Here is an 18176-nt window from a genome sequence, read left to right on the forward strand (position 1 = left end):
CCCGCTGAGTGGGTCTGAATCACCCCATTAGTTGGATCCCACTAAAATAAGAGCACAGACCAATGCTGGCCATGAGAACCTCAGCATGGGATTCCCCTGATATTATGGGAATCAGACACAAGGGGTTTTTCAGACCTGATCGCTGTTGTTCGAATTCGCAATCCATTAAATTATTAAATGATTGTGCCTACATACGGAACGTTTCGCTCATGTGCAAACCAAGACAGTGACATAAAAATCGCAAAAATATCTTATCGCAATCCCTTCTGTATTTGACAGATAGGAGATCGGTGGGGAGGGGAGTGTCCAAAATAAATGCTGACAGGTCTGGGCGTTCTAAGGGAGGGTCTGGGTTGTCAGCACAAGCCGGAAATAATGAGTATCCCCTGAATGTATCAGGAGGGACCGTAGCAGGAATCTCCGATCCCTCCTGCACTGCCGCCTCCCCCATAGGTAACTATTGGGGGATGCAAAGCCTATCAACATCGGGCAGCAGCGCATCGCATCCCTGGGCTTCCACCATTCTGAGATGGCGGTAGTTTATTGGAGCCTATGGCCTACACACCGCACTGCTGCCAGGACAGTGGGGTCAGCGGAGTCGGCACTAACCGCGTATGTGCAGGGCCCCCTCAGTGCATGGACGAACTCCTTCTGAGCCCTGTTCCTGTGAACGGGGGATGATACATCCCACTGTTATGATCACATTTTACAATGCGATCCTGGGCGGTGAGTTGCGTATAGATGGATGTGCGGCAGGATAGCAGATTTCTAAATTTTCAAATTCACTTGCAGGTTTACACAGGGCAGGTTTTCGCTCTGTCTGGGTAGCGGCAGATAAGCAATCAGGTCTGAATCAGGCCTAAAGTCTGCAGCCTCGATGCGATGAAGAAGGGGGATTGTAATTTGTTGGAAATAGTAGTTACTTTGTAATCCAAAGGGTAATCCCAACCAGATGATCTTTCTTCAATCAAAAAGGGAACTCAGAGACAGATTTCTTGTAATCTGAATGTGTGACATGACAAAACACAAAGCATGATGCAGACTACTCCAATATGGCCCCTGTAGACTCTAGTAATGAGGACAAATAAATAACATTGCTGTTAGGCACCTCTGATAGCTACAGTATAGCCCAATTATGGCACAGTCATTGTACTCCTTAATGAGTGAATATACATATGGGGTTCAGTATGATTTCCTGACAGTCAGGATCCCAGCTGTCAGGTTTCTGACAGTGGGATCCGGGCCAACCGGAATGCCAGCAGCCTGGGAGCGCAACAAAGACTCGTTGTGCTCAACTCGCCCGCCACGCTGTGTGTTAATGTCAGCAGTCGGGATCTTGACGTCGGCATCCTAACTGCCGGGTTTCGGGCTATTGGCATATTCACTACATCTCACATAACCATGGAGGTCAATAGACTGTTCCAACAGTGGTGGCATGCTTTGAGCATTCTAATCTGTAACAAGCAACACCCAAGAAGCCTCACCAGAGGCGTAACTCTGGGAGGCAATGGAGTCATCTGCCGCTGGGCTCCTGCTACCAAGGGGGCACCTCTACTGACCTGCAAGTTTTAATCAGTTCATTGAAAGCCGTCTATATCACTTCTGTGACTGACTTTCCATCCTAGCAGGGCCATAGTTGTCACAATCTCTTTATTTTAAAAATAATACATGTAACATACATGCATACATACATACATATATACACACACATGCATACATATATTTATATAGGTGTGGGGGTACCAATATTTATCTTGCCTTCCGGGCCACTGGGACGAACTTACACCACTGAGCCTCACCATTACCGCAACCCAACATACGCATGCACAAGTATGAAAACACAAACAGTCATAAACACAGAATAAATATATTTATTTTTTGATTAATTTGCATGTTTAAAAACGCCAATCAAATGCATCTTTTGACTGCCAACATGAAACCAGGTTTAGAAAACATTACATATTGAATTCCAACCTGCATCACATACTTCCCCTGGGAGTCCAGCACTTTACCTGTTTACAAGAGGCGTCAGGGCTTCCCATAATACATGTAGCTCGCAGAAGGAGTGTTTATTCCTTGACTTCATAAGTATTTGTTGCATTATTAAGGACCAGATGTATCAAGCATCAAAAAGTGACAAAATGTAGAATGATAAACAGCCGGCCAATCAGCTCTTATCTGTCCTGTCACGTGCTGGGTTTGAAAAATGACAGGTAGGAGCTGATTGGCTGGTTGTTTATCATTCTCCATTTTATCACTTTTTGAAGCTTGATACATCGGGCCCTCAGTGTATGCAATATCACACAATCCGTTGTGAAACAAATACACATCAAGGTCTATATTATTAATTTGCCAACTTTAATCTGTGGTTTATAAGCCGTATCAGCTGACGTAGGGCTTAGCCAGTCCTTTCTTTTAAGTACTTGCCACACGGTGCCCTATGACTTTGCCAAGGCCCTTAGGACTTCTCCAGCTGTGTAGCAATTAAACACATCTTGCAGTCATTGGTGTTGTCCTTAACAAGGTCACTGTTCTACTGAGCAGACAGAAATAATATCTGCTTGGAATTTCCATCAGGGTTGAAAAGCAGTGTTGCAGAGATTCTGTCGATGGATTCACTTGTACACAGTCTCCTGAGTCAACGCTTACGGAATTAAATGCTCAAACAAGGTCTAATGCCAAAAAGCACATTCTGGATTGCAAGGCTGCGGTGAGTATTACTGGATGATCGCTGAACTGGATGGTTGATAAAATAATGGCATTTATAATCAGTATTAGGACTCGTTAAAATTGTTTTTAGTTCATGCTGTCATAACTGTCTGATAAAAAAATGTCAGATTAGCACTAATAATAATTTAATATAGATATCAAAAAGTTCCGTTAATTAGAAATCGTTACGGTTTGTTGTGTGTCCATACTTTATGTGCCATTTATATGCAACAGAAGAGAAACTTTCAAAACAATCCATGTTGCATGAGTCTATGTACTAAGATGAAGCAGTCAATATCATCGACCAGTCTGCTGCAAGTTAGACCTGGAAAGCAGATATCTGGTTGCCAAGGGTTACAAAAAATAATACAGTAAATTATAACATTCCTGTAACACTTTATTTTTTAAATATAAAAACGATCAGGTGACTTAACAAATTCTTTAGAACATCAGGTGGTCGAACTACATAAAATCCAGGCAATTAATTTTGAGCTATTAATTGATCATTTTAAGTGTTCTTTAAAGTAACCTTAGTGCAGAGTACAGACTCATTAAAGAATGTAAAATGTGAACATTGCTTAAATTATAATTATAACTATCAGTTATTTCCCTTAAAAGTTGTGGCTTTGTTTGCAATGGCTGCACAATAAAAGTGATGTGAATGTTATTTTATTAACGAGAGATTAAATCTAACTGGGAGCACTGGTTTCTCGTACGCAGGGTAATGGTTTGCTCTCGGAAAGCCTGTCTCATTTAATAATGGGCTCTGAGTCCTATGGATTACTGCAGGGATTTTCTCTTGCTGTAATCTCTAGGAAGAAATATACAAACAGCTGGGAGGACAGGACAGATCAGCATTCTTCCATCGCAACGCTGTGAAGCACAACTTATAGGGACGGAAGGTACCCGCATTCCACAATGAACCTCTTCTGCTTCTCATTGGTAAGTGGCATATTCACTAGGAGGGTGTTCTGGTATAAGCCTCACTTAAACTCTCAGACGTAGGAGAGATGTGTATTAAATACTTCTTACTAATCTCTAAATCTAGGAACCCTCACCCTTATTCATTGTCTTGTTGTAACACTGTAAATGTATACTACATAACCCTATTGCTTCCAATCTTACACACACAATACAATCACACAGTATGTGCCTGACAGGTGGCCTGTAACATATACATATTCTACATTGAATATACTGTATACCCACCCCCTGTCTGATAAGGTATAATATGTGCCAATATATTATACTATACTGTACTGTATATGCAACCAATACCCACTTTATGTCTGTACCATGTACCTCTATTTATAAGTGTTGTAACGGGCTGAGCACCGTCTTTCTCACACACGCACACACGCACACACAGACACACACACACATATTTTGTACTAATAATGTCTCTAGGCCTGATTCAGTGATTTACGTAAATCTGACATATATAGAAATTGCCGATGTTTAATGATCGTGTCCAGGTGAGGCCTTGTGATATAATTTGCAGTGTGATTGTAGATAGAAACATGGAAACATAGAATTTGAGGGCAGATAAGAACCACATGCCCCCTCTAGCCTGCCCATTGTTTTAACCTGTAGGAATCTTCAACCCTATTTGATCTTTAGGTCTTTGTAAGGATATCCTTATTTCTATCCCAAGCATGTTTAAATTGTTCTACTGACTCTACCACCTCTGATGGGAGGCTATACCACTTATCCACTACCCTTTGTACGAACTAAGTTTTCCTTAAATTTCACCAGTACCTACTTGACTGTGAAGGCAAGACTATATAGTACAAAGCGAATGCGTTTTGCTTGCGGTTCAAGTTGATCGAATCTCAAGCAAGATTGCACCAGTTGCATAGCCAGAGTTTGACATGAGGGTGAATGAACAGGAAAATGCCCAGGTGGCTAGGTTTAGGTGGCGGGGAGCAGGGCTAAGGGTAGGGGTGGGGTGAGGGTAAGTATATTTAACTGACCCTTTAGTGATACCGTCCTTCCTGGATGCCGGCATCAGTATTCTGACCGGAGGCATGCTGTCCATTGGTCATCTGTATGTATCACCACTCGGTAATATATTTTATATTCCCAATAAAAAAAAAGATTAAACTATAAATCCTGTATTGTTTCTCCCCTCTTCTATATATTATGTAGTTTTGTGCAGTACACTACTACATTTCCATGATTTTGCTATAGGATTTTGCAATACCCCCCCCCCCATCTCCATGCTCCGTACTCCACTCCAGGACTCCCTCCAGTCCAGAGTGCTGATGCTCTTCCAATCAATGACCTGCAGTGGCGCAAGCCATTAAATCATGTTGGCAACACTGCTAGGTATTTCGGACCGGGCGCCTCTTAAGGCCCCTGGAAAACTGGTACTGAACCAATGTTGCAGGAGCCAGCATAGGTGGCAATTAGAGTAGGTGACGATTTAAAAAAAGGTGCAGTTTTCCCCGGCTCCTCTTACTGAATCTGATAGCATTATAATTGACATTATTACATTTTTTAAAGGAAGGCTCGATGGACAGCCTGTACGAGCCGGTACAGAACATCCAAGAGGCCACAGAGAACATTAGTAACAGAGCGAGAAGCCCACCTTGTTTTTATACCAAGATTGCATCAAATGAAAGATCCCTCTCTATGGTAAGTGGCTAAAATAACCTTCAAACAATGGCTAAATACTTTTACACTACACATTCCTATCATGTGCACTTGTTTTTGTTGTTTTTTAGAGATGGACAAAAATGTGCCAAATTTTTAAATGACTGCCAGTAAATTTACTGACAGCTGGCAACCTTGCCTCTAAAGTGAACAGTATTCACATAGGTGCCATGAGACACATGTTGCTAAATTATGTATATAATACAAACTGTAGTACTCTATAGTGTGCCTGTTTGTATATTATACAACATACACAAAATGCTTTAAGGATGGGGTTTGGGAAACTGTGGCAAAGTGTTGTATGTGTCTTGAATGACTATTAAAATAAAATAAAAACATTATAACATCTGCAAATCAGATAATGTGCGCAGACAGAACATAGAGTACATTTGATGCAAAATGAGACAACTTCTTTTTATGCTGTTCAAAGCGTGTAATGCAGGCATGTCCAAACTATGGTGCTCCAGCTGTTGTGAAACTACAAGTCCCATCATTCCTTGCCACAGTTTTGTTATTAAGGAATGCTAAAACTATGGCAATGCATGCTGGGATGTATAGTTTCACAACAGCTGAAGGGCCACAGTTTGGACATGCCTGGTGTCATGTCAATAAGTAGTTGACCACTTTCGTTCCTCTACTGTGCATATCACCTTTGAGGGCGCAAAGAGGGGTGGGGGAGATACTAATTTCCCAGGCCAGGGTTTTGTTGGAGGAGCTGAACAGCTATGGGTGACATTGTTTCTTTGTTCAGTCACAAGCGCCCTCTTCACTTCACGTAGCCCTGCCAACAGCAGCAGGAACTGGGGAGAGACTTCCTCCAATGAGAGCAAGTCTCTTCCTTCTCACGGTTTTATGGGTGCACAGTGCAGCAGCCAATTGAAGCATAGCGGCATGGGGAGCAGATTTGTATGAGTCAGAGGACGGTCCCAGTGAAGGCAAACTACAGTACCCAACCTACAGCAAGCTGGGGTCCTACTTCTGCTCACAGGTGCTTGGCTTGGCTTGACTTGGGATCCCATACTCAGGGGTGACAAGAGAGGTGGGTGGAGTGTGTCCAAATTAATGGTAGGCTGGCTAAAAACCAGAGCACTGCGATCACATAGCCACCGCCCCACCAGAGTAAAAACCCGCCCCTGTGTAAGCCTGGGAATGGGCTGCGATAGTATCACAGACCTGCGAAAATAGGCAAATCCATTCACAGCGCATTCACCATCGAATGATTCCTCCACTGTGAGCAGAGTCTGAGTAGCCCGGGACTTACTGTACTTGGCGGCTGCGATGAAACCTGATCGGGGCTGGAGCTGACATCAGAGGACCTCCTTGAAAACGGGTCTCCATGCGGGCATTTTTCCCTGACACTCCCATTAGATGGCCAGGTGTCACCCCCAAACACCGTCCACCTGTCAATCACCTTGCATACGGCCATCGATAAAATAAGACACTGGCTTTCATTGCAGTGTCCATACGCATTACATTCATAATTGTTCAGGCTGCGAATTCGCAGACCAGCGAACGGATCTGAATCAGATCCCGATATTAGAAGGGGCCTACCCCTGTGGTACCACTGCTTTCAGATGGCAAATCAATCATTACAGTGAGTAAGTATAAGAGACTATGGGGCAGATTTATTAAGCTTGGAGAAGAGATAAACTGGAGATAAAGCAGAGAAAAGGTAAAAGGAGATAACGCACCAGCCAATCAGCTGTGTTTGAAAAAGACAGTTGGGAGCTGATTGGCTGGTGCTTTATCTCCTTTTACCTTTTCTCCGCTTTATCTCCAGTTTATCTCTTCTCCAAGCTTAATAAATCTGCCCCTTAATTGCATGTGATACTTTTGTGTGTGAGGCTTTTTATTATAGTGTTTGGAGTGGATATATGGTGTACGTTTAAAGGATCAGTTTGATACATTTGTAGTTACACGGGTAATAAAGACAGTGGTTGGGTATAGGGTTATGATACAATAATAAAACCGACAAAACCCAGTGATCCTAAATCCCCCCCCCCCCCGGCGCAATAAATAGGTAAAAGGTAGATCGTGGGGTAGAACAAGAAGATACACATCTTTCTATATTGTAGGGCTTTTGCCAAGGCTGTAATGAGGTACAGTATGTGTGTCCAGTGCCACAGCGCAGTGTACAAGGTCAAGTTGGCAGCACAGTTCTACTTGCAGGGTGCCAGGGGGAACACCCAGCTGCACACACATGTGCATTTCCACTTCCATTGATGGTTTACGGCCGATGTAGAATAGTTTTGCCAACGATGGGGGAGAACCAGATGGTTTCCCTCCATCGATGTCCAGCATAAACGAATATGACAGAGAGCATAGCTCCACTCTTGACACCCATGAAGCCCCGCCTCCATGTTTTAATTGGCGCACAGGCCAATCAGTCAAAAAAAAATGGATGATCATCGATAGGTAAAAACATCGATGATCATCCATTGCAAAGTTTAACACTATTGATGGCCAGTTGCACTATTGCCATTGATGGCAAGGGTAACAATGACCTTCCTACTCCCGGATCAGGAACCCAGAAGTCATCGCCGGTACAGCTACTATATGTGTAGCGGAAAATATATATCAATTGATACAGAGGGGGGCGCTCCGCTCTGAGCTGATGTGCCAAGTAGCTGCTATTACAAAGTGCTGGGGGTAATAACTTCCCCAGTCAAAGTATACAAAACAAAGAAAAGGGTACAAGCGCTAAACAATGATACATGTAATACAAAAATGTATAAGTAGAATAAAATAAAAATATAAAATACAATAAAAATAATTTAAAGTAAATTGAGGATTCATGAATTGAAAATATCACACGTATTGCCTAAACAATGATACATGTAATACAAAAATGTATAAATGGAATAAAATAAAAATATAAAATACAATAAAAATAAAGTAAATTGAGGATTCATGAATTGAAAATATCACACGTATTGCTCATCCGTGTTATATTCACCCAAAAAGTTCCACACTTGTGTGCTGATAATGAAGTTCATGTAAAGGAGTCCGTTTCTATTTTGCCCAGTCCAGTGTTGTAGTTGATATGGTGGTAATCAAAGAATGTCCAGATACAGCACCTCAAAAACCTTTTGGCCTCATGGGTTTTGCATGCCCCAATCCTCCGGAAGGTGTCTTCAGAAAGGATGCTGGACAGGTGTAGCGCAGGAGGAATAGAGAGTACTGTGGGGACGTTTATTATCCCTGACACTGGTTGAATTCTGGGCTGGTCCGGTTCCAAAATGATCATGTTTGCACAATGTAGCACAAGTGGGCATGCGAGGGTGTCGGCTGATGCGTTTCGCTGCTTTTGCTGCAGCTTTTACAAAGGGATACGCTATATGTGTAGCGGAGCTGTCCCAGCAATACGAGGATAATATATACCTGTCTATGCTCCTGGGAGGTCAGTATGCAAAGATGTACATTAACTGTGAATGCTTTGTATCCCATGAAACTACAGCTTTAATAGGAGCCTTTATCTAAAACTGTTTTAATTCAGAATATACCTACAGGTCTAAATTTTTTTTGCCAAGAAGCACATTAAGACCACAGGCACTTATATACCAATTTAAAATGTAATCATAATTTAAATGAAGAAACTGATCTATTCTAGGCTCATTTTAGGTAGAACGGCTGAATTAAAATTGCTAAAAGTTTTGTAAAATGTATGCAAGGCATAATATGGAAACAATATACAGGCATAGAACAAAAGTGTTAGAGTATAGCAACAACTGTAGGCTTAGTATAACTTAAGAAACAATGGCCCTCGTTCTACTTGATTCACCCTATTGTAAATTTGCATTGGAAACCGATGTGTAGATCTGCGCATGTGCATATACAAATATGCGCATCACTGCGGGCGCCCTCGGAGCCTTGCATAGTCTCTGAGGTGCTCGCAGCAGGGGGGGGGGGTTAGGGCAGGAAACACTGGGTGTGCCCAGGAAAGCGAATGGGAGTGGCTTACTGCCTTCCAGAGTTGGACACCTGACATCACCGGATGTCAACCCGAATGAGGACCATAAGGTGGTGATGTGACTTAACTGGTCACTGTTGTAATCCCTCTTTAATGTGTTTGTGCCCATTTTTGTAGAATATTGTTTGTTAGGAGGTTTTGCATTTACTGGTCACTGTATATTTGATACCACATTCTTTACCTGTGTGTTTGATGACAAAAAAAGCACCCCTAATAATTCTGCAACGAGGGGCTACTGCACTGTAGAAACTCTGCATCTTCTTCTCCTCTATCTGTCTAGTTTTATTCTGTAAAAACAGGCACGGAATATAAACAGTCATGAAACTAAATAAACTCTTGATGTTCTGAAATATTGAGCAAACTGGCAGGTAATTAAGAAGATGAATGTGACAGGTCAATTTGTTTTTACTGAGCTGTGTTTTATTTATGGCCAAAGTTTTAGTGAATAACTGTAAAACGTTAAGCTCTGGAAACATGGGAGATTGTATTTTTTTTTTTCATTATCTCTGCACAATCTTTATTAGGTCATGTCCGAGCAGGTCATTGTGGTTATGCAACCAATCGATACACTGCAGTGCAGTGCATGTCAGTGTGAGCAATCAAACTGATCAGAGTCTATGTAAAATATCGCACTAACATCTCCTATATATTTGGCTACATCTGTCACTCAAAGTGGGTGTCTGTGTCTATAACGCTCTGTTCCTGGACTTTCCTCTTAATGTGTGATTGCCTTCATCTGTGCTGAACACCTTTCTGAGAAATTAACCTGTTTAAAACAGGTGATGGCAATCATACATTAAGGGGAAGTCTAGAAACAGAGCATTGTGTCCCTCCTGGAGAGGGTAATGTTGGGAGGTATGTGACAGAGAACCAGCCCAGTGAGCCCACAGACAGTGCCAGACACCCACTGCCTTCCCATGTTGCCCAGCACTGCTACTTCACAGCCACCAGGTGAGCGCCCCCCTCCCGCGATTTGCGGCAAAACCTCCCCCCCCCCGCGCGCCCCCCCTCCCGCGATTCGCGGCAAAAACACCCGCTCCCCCGCGACCCCCCCTACCGCGATTCGCAGCAAAAACACCCCCGCGACCCCCCCTCCCGCGATTCGATGCAAAAAGAACCCCCCCACGACCCCTCCCGCAATTCGCGGCATAACCACCACCCCGCGACCCCCCCCTCCCGCGAATCGCGGCAAACCCTCCCCCGTGACCCCCCCCCCCGATTCGCGGAAAAAATACCCCCCCCCCGCGATTTGCGGCAAAAAGAACCCCCCCGCGACCCCCCCTTGCACGATTGGCGGCACCCCCCCTGCGACCCCCCTCCCGCGATTCGCGGCACCCCCCCCCCCCGCAATTCGCAGCAGCCCCAGGATTAAATGGCACATGCAAAACACTGACATGGCTATGGTCGACAATGAAAAAGGTTGACATGAGTTTTTGAAGATTTATTTTGAATTTTTTGAATTTTTTCATATTCATTGTCATGTGTCGACATGGACACCAATGAAGTGGCACACTTATGTCAACATTTACATGTGTTGACCTTTCTGTGTTGATTTTTTCTTGTGGCGATTCGCGTCACACCCCCCCGCAACCCCCCCTCCCGCGATTCGCGGCACCCCCCGTGACCCCCCACCTCCCGCAATTCGCGGCAACCCCCCACCGGAACGCCTGTGAACCCCGCCCTCCCGCGATTCGCGGCACCCACCCCTGCGACCCCCCCTCCCGCAATTCGCGGCACCCCGGCACCCCCCCGCGACCCCCCTCCCGCGATTCGCGGCAACCCCCCGCCGGAACCCCCATGAACCCCGCTCTCCCGCGATTCGCGGCACCCACCCCCCGCAACCCCCCCCCCCCTCCCGCAAATCGCGGCACCCCCCGCGATTCGCGGCAGCCCCAGGATTAAATGGCACATGCAAAACACTGGCACGGCTATGGTCGACAATGAAAAAGGTTGACATGAGTTTTTAAAGATTTATTTAATTTTTTGAATGTTTTCATATTCATTGTCATGTGTCAACATGGACACCAATGAAGTGGCACACTTATGTCAACATTTACATGTGTTGACCTTTCTGTGTTGATTTTTTCTTGTGGCGATTCGCGTCACACCCCCCGCGATTCGCGGCACCCCCCGTGACCCCCCACCTCCCGCAATTCGCGGCAACCCCCCACCGGAACCCCTGTGAACCCCGCCCTCCCGCGATTCGCGGCACCCAACCCCGCGACCCCCCCCCTCCCGCAATTCGCGGCACCCCCCGTGATTCGCGGCAGCTCCAGAATTAAATTGCACATGGAAAACACTGACATGGCTATGGTCGACAATGAAAAAGGTTGACATGAGTTTTTGAAGTTTTTTTTTTCATTTTTTGAATATTTTCATATTCATTCTCATGTGTCGACATGGACACCAATGAAGTGCCACACTTATGTCAACATTTGCATGTGTTGACCTTTCTGTGTTGATTTTTTCTTGTGGCGATTTGCGTCACACCCCCCCCCACCCCCCCCCCCCCACTCCCGCGATTCACGGCACACACACACACACACCTCCCCCGCGATTCTCGGCACCCCACCCCGTGACCCCCCCTCCCGTGATTCACGGCACACCCCCGCGACCCCCCCTCCCATGATTCGCCGCAACCCCCGCCCCGTAACCCCCCCTCCCGCGATTCGCGGCACCCACCCCCGCGACCCCCCCTCCCGCAATTCGCGGCACCCCCCCGCGATTCGCAGCAGCTCCAGAATTAAATTGCACATGGAAAACACTGACATGGCTATGGTCGACAATGAAAAAAGGTTGACATGAGTTTTTGAAGTTTTTTTTTTCATTTTTTGAATGTTTTCATATTCATTCTCATGTGTCGACATGGACACCAATGAAGTGCCACACTTATGTCAACATTTACATGTGTTGACCTTTCTGTGTTGATTTTTTCTTGTGGCGATTCGCGTCACACCCCCCCCCCACCCCCCGCAACCCCCACTCCCGCGATTCATGGCACACACACACCCCCCCGCGATTCTCGGCACCCCACCCCGTGACCCCCCCTCCCTTGATTCACGGCACACCCCCTGCGACCCCCCCTACCATGATTCGCCGCAACCCCCGCCCCCGTAACCCCCCTCCCGCGATTTGCGGCAACCCACCCCGCGACCCCCCTCCCGCGATTCTCTGCAATCCCTCCCCTCCCTCGATTCGCAGCATCCACCCCCCCACAACCCCCCCCTCCTGCAATTCGCGGCATCCCCCGCGACCCCCCTCCTGCAATTCGCGGCACCCTCCGCGACCCCCCCTCCCGCGATTCGCGGACACCTAAGTTGCAATACAGGGCATCTTTCATACAATTCTAACCATATTTCTCATATACAAACGTTCACAAATTAAGGGGGCGCAGCCCCTTACGACGGTGTGAAGAGCGCCCGTAGGGCGCGATGAATCACCTAGTAGAGTATAATTAACATACCATGTAAGCGATGGCTTCAGAACTAAGGGCCCAATTCAGATCTGCTCGCTAAACTGCGTATATCATACCTGCCAACTTTTTGAAACTCCTCTCTGGGAGAAGCCCGGAGAGGAGTGAAAGATGGGTGGGAAGAGGCTTCGTTTTTGGGGCGGGAAGACGCTGATGTCACCAAGCCCCACCCCCATGACAGGGTGCAGCATCAATTTGCGGGTCAGTGGATGAGGGGAGGTGCAAAAATTACATAAAATGACGCAAATCATGTCATTTTAGCCCCGCCCCCTCCCCACGGACCCGCAAAATTCGTAGTTTTAGACCGCGGGGAGCAGGGGCTATGATGAAAATGTGGGAGACTTGCCCACCTTGCCGGGGGTCCGGGAGGGGGACCCTATTTTCGTGACCCTCCCGGCCCTGGTCTGACCCCCCTGCCCCCCAATACCTTCCCCCTCTGTCACTCCCTCTGTCACATTATACATTTGACATTATAACGAGCAGACACCATCGGCTTTTAGCACACAAAGGAGTAATTTGGTTCGTCGAGTGGCCTCTAGTGCTCAGTGGTGGTACTTCACCTCATAAAGGTGAGGAGTAGTTAGCCTTTTATTTATATATTTGATACTTTCATAGTTTTCTTTTTTACGTGAAATTTTTCTTGTACATTTGTGAGTCTTCCATAATAAATGAACCTGTATCTTTGCTTAAATTGTGATATTACCTCTTGTTACCACTTTGGACGGGTGACTGATAACAAATGGGTCATTTCTGTGTTTTTTGTCTGTTCACCAGGAAATGGACCTAGCGGCAAGTCCTATATTCACCCTCAGCGAGCAGGATGTGGTACGTTGCTGCTTTGTAGAGTAACATGCAGAGGCTTAGGTATTGTGTAGCTGCGGCCTGGTTGTGTTATGCTAAGTAATGCAAAACTGTGATATGTTTACTTGCTTAGTAACTTGAATACCTGTATCGTGCTTCTACATGAATGTGCATAGTATGTGATAGTGGTGGGGAGATAGGCTTTGCAGTCACAGCATCTGATACTACCTCTTGTTAGAGAAGAGACCTGCTCTGTGCAGGGCTGCCGAGAGGGGGGGAGCAGGTACAGTTTACCTGGGCCCGGGCCTGTCAGGGGGGCCCTGGTCTGGACACACAGTTTTTTTTTAACTAGGTGGCGAGTGCGCCAGGTTTGAGTGCGCCGGAGTCTGAGAGCCCGCCACATGACTTTGGAGTTGACCGTGGCTCGGCGACAGGAGGATACTTAGGGTAGGTAGTCCGGGAAGAACTGGGTCAGAGAGAAGCCACCTCCCGCGGGAGTACCACCCACTCCGCAGAATCCAGCCGCCCCGCTCCCCACATTCCCATCCCAGCCACCAGCAGCAGCAGCAGGTGCCAGTGCCATGTCTCCAGCCCAGCAGTCCCAGACCTGGTTCCCCAGCCATGTCCAGGTCACTGTGTTCCAAGGTGGAAGGTGGGTGGCTGGTTGCTCTGTGTCTGCTGCCTCCCTGCATGCTGCTGGGGCTGAGATCCAACTCTGGAAGTCAGCATGTAACCCCTGGCAAAGCATGTACTGTAACTCCATGACAAAGAGCATGTTAACCCCTGGCAAAGCATGTAACCCATGGCAGAGCATGAAAATCCATGGCATTGGCAATGAGCATGTTAACCCCTGGCAGGGCATGTAACACCTGGCAGAGCAGGTTAATCCCATGCTAAAGAGCATGTTAACCCCTGGCAGAGAATGTTAACCCCTGGCAGAGCAGGTTAATAACATGGCAACGAGCATGATAACTAATATGCAATGAGCATTACGGTGTGTGGAATAACATGTAATGGGCATTATGGCATGTGGTAAACTATGGAATAGATTATTACAGTGTATGGCATAATGTGTACTGCCCACTACGGTGTGTGGCATAACATGTAATGAGCATTATGGCATGTGGTATAATATGTAATGGGTGTGTGACATGTGTCATGGGCATCACGGTGTAAATTTTTGTCCCTGTATCCACCTTGGAAGCAGTGGCATAACAACGGGTCCACAGGGAGCTCCATCCGTGGGGGCACCAGGAAGTTGTTGTACCGGGGCCCAGGATTTCTCTTGGCGGCCCTGGCTCTTGGCCACCCCTCTTTGTCTCAACTCATGCGCACTGCACCAGAGGCTGCTGCATATGCGCAATATCTCTACGGGAACCCATTTTCAGGCTGGGTCATTAGTAAATACTGTGCTAAGCTCAAGGTAAGTAAAGTGAACGAGTGCAGGGTATGGCCCATTTCAACTCTAGAGCCATGTGAATACCGCACCTGGTACCCATTATAAATATGTCACTGCCTTAATTCCATTAAAATGTGCAAACCAGTCATATTCAATTAGAACACTCTGCGTCCATAGCAGGGGCGCTCTCTGCCAATGGGCTGCAGGACTGCATACCCCCGGGTAAAATTCCGTCACTGTGCTCTGCATAAGTGAAGCCAGATGCAGTCTGTGAGACTGCACTGGCTTCACTGGGACTGGCAGTGACTTCCTATTGGAAGTCCAACCTGCCAGTCACCAAAGGAAGTCCCATTGGGAGGTGATCCCTCCCTCCGGGATGCCTCTTTGACTTCTATGGGCTACAGCCACAGAAACCCATAGAACCAGGGGCATGCAAATGCGCAGTACCTACGGTAGTGTACAGGCGCCAGGACCTTCTAGGGGCTGCTGCCAAAGCATTTTGCAGGCCGCATTCACCTGCACAGTACAGAGGTCAGTATTTTGCAAGCAAAGGTGCCTGCATCGTGACCAGTGGGAGGCCCCACTCACTGTAAAGTAGGAGCCACCACTGGTCCATAGGCATATCTATAGACTATAATGTGTGCAAAGTGTGCTGTGGACATGATCCCACACCACTCACTCTGCACCAAAATAATTATAATTACGGCTCCAGATTCCTGCTTTGGTGGCCGACACTGCAGACATAAATCACCAGGAACATATCTGCCAGGGCCATTTTTCTGGTGAATTGGGCATGGCCAATATAGATGTTCCTGGGAACAAAGGCCCTCATTCTGATTGACTCAGTCCCCGGCGTGTTTGCACCAGGGACTGATATTCACATGCACATGTGCAGGTCTGCTGTGCGGGCACCTTCGGAGACTTGCATAGTCTTCATGGCACTCGCAGGGAGGGGGGGGGGGGGTTGGAGGAGGGCAGGCGATTGCCCTGCAGTTCCTGTGCACCCAGTAAAATGGGCACCTGCAAATTTAATAGGGTGCAAATTGCTGTAAAAATCTCACTTTTTGCCATGAAATCGCACATTTTGACCTGTCGATTTTTTTCTTACACTCCTGGTAATCGGGATCTAGAGAGTCATGAATGCAGCATGTTTGAAAATGTGACAGTTAGTAATGACTACACATGTGCACTAGTTGGGTGATTTGGGTTATGTGACAGTTAGTAATGACTACAGCTGTGCATCAGCTAGGGCCGTGGTCACCAACCCGTCGCTCGCGAGCTACTGGTAGCTCACGGTGACGATCCGGGTGGCTCGACCACTGTGCAGCCACTCGCCCACCCGTCCCTCCATCCGCTGCCACCATCTGTCCCTCCATCTGCAGCTGCCTATCCCTGCCTCCATCCGACGCTGCTGCTTCCATCCTGAGGGGAGGAGAGCAGCCAATCAGGAGCCGGCCCACAAGCTTTGATTGGCTGATGGCCCAGTCACAGGGACAGTGAGTGGAAGGAGAGATGCACAATGTGATCTGCTCTCCTCTCCTCAGGGAAGCAGCGGTGACAGTGGACTCCAGGGACACCGGACTCTCCTCTGCCTGGCAGCAGCAACAACGGTGAGTTGTGCTGCTGCTGGGGCATTATTGTTTCAGGCACTGTGGGGGCATACCTGACACTGTGGGCATACCAGACACTGTGGGGGCATATCAGACACTGTGGGCATACCTGACACTGTGGGGGCATACCTGACACTGTGGGGGCATACCTAAAACATGTGGGCGTACCAGACACTGTGGGGGCATATCAGACACTGGGGGCATACCTGACACTGGCATACCTGACACTGTGGGGGCATACCAGACACTGTGGGGGCATATCAGACACTGGGGGCATACCTTACAATCTGAGGGCATACCTGGCACTGTGGGGGCATACTTGGCACCATGGGGGCATACCTGGCCCCATGGGGGCATACCTGGTGCTGTGGGGGCATACCTGGCCTCATGGGGGCATACCTGTTTTTGGCACTGTGGGGGCATACCTAACACCATGGGAGCATATGTTTATCTGGCACTGCACTATTGGGGGCATATGTGTATCACACCCCCATTTTCATTGGCCACACCCCATGGGGCTACAGCTCTTAGAGCGCTGACCAAGCCCCCTGTAGCGGAAAAAATGGGGGATGTGGCCTCACAGGAGTATCCCCTAATTTCAGGTGCGTGCCTTTGGCACGCGCAGATGTCCATTCTCCTCTGCCTCCAGCGTTGGGAGGTATGTATGCAACATATTGTACATTGCAGTGTGTGGCATATTGTGTCAGGGGCATTACAGTGTGTGGCATAATGTGTCAGGGGCATTACAGTGTGTAGCATAATGTGTAAAGCGCATTTTTTGGTTGTTATGCAGATTTTTTATTTTTTATTTTAGTAGCTCTTCAGGCGGTTTATTTTGTTGCGAGTAGCTCACGGCCCAAAAAGGTTGGAGACCACTGAGCTAGGTGACTTGGGTCATGTGACAGTTAGTAATGATTCCAGCTGTGCACCAGCTAGGTGATTTGGGTCATGTGACAGTTATAATGACTACAGCAGTGCACCAGCTAGGTGATTTGGGTCATGTGACAGTTAGTAATGACTCCAGCTGTGCACCAGCTAGGTGATTTGGGTCATGTGACAGTAATGACTCCAGCTGTGCACCAGCTAGGTGATTTCGGTCCTGTAGTTCCTTTGCGCCCAGTAAAATGGGCACCTGCAAATTGAATAGGGTGCAAATTGCTGTTAAAATCTCACTTTTTGCCATGAAATCGCACATTTTGACCTATCGATTTTTTTCTTACACTCCTGGTAATCGGGATCTAGAGAGTCATGAATGCAGCATGTTTGAAAATGTGACAGTTAGTAATGACTACACATGTGCACTAGTTGGGTGATTTGGGTTATGTGACAGTTAGTAATGACTACAGCTGTGCATCAGCTAGGGCCGTGGTGACCAACCCGTCGCTCGCGAGCTACTGGTAGCTCACGGTGACGATCCGGGTGGCTCGACCACTGTGCAGCCACTCGCCCACCCGTCCCTCCATCCGCTGCCACCATCTGTCCCTCCATCTGCAGCCGCCTATCCCTGCCTCCATCCGACGCTGCTGCTTCCATCCTGAGGGGAGGAGAGCAGCCAATCAG

At 47.3% G+C, this 18176-nt stretch overlaps 1 protein-coding gene across 2 annotated transcripts in view; it reads left to right on the top strand.

The window, feature by feature from the left end:
* The first annotated feature begins 2574 nt into the window (after positions 1–2574).
* SAMSN1 (SAM domain, SH3 domain and nuclear localization signals 1) overlaps positions 2575–18176 on the top strand; it is a 94819-nt gene continuing 79217 nt past the window's right edge. Inside the window, exons 1-4 of one of the 2 annotated variants that reach the window (XM_083171900.1) lie at positions 2575–2710; positions 3525–3651; positions 5215–5346; positions 13581–13631. In XM_083171900.1, coding sequence (XP_083028026.1) covers positions 3628–3651; positions 5215–5346; positions 13581–13631 — 207 coding nt within the window. In that variant the 5' untranslated portion in view covers positions 2575–2710; positions 3525–3627. The remainder of the gene's footprint in view (positions 2711–3524; positions 3652–5214; positions 5347–13580; positions 13632–18176) is intronic. The other variant, XM_083171901.1, reaches the window with a different exon arrangement.

Source organism: Crinia signifera, chromosome 2 (genome assembly GCF_055691185.1).
Source record: "Crinia signifera chromosome 2, ASM5569118v1, whole genome shotgun sequence".
Lineage (NCBI taxonomy): Eukaryota > Metazoa > Chordata > Amphibia > Anura > Myobatrachidae > Crinia > Crinia signifera.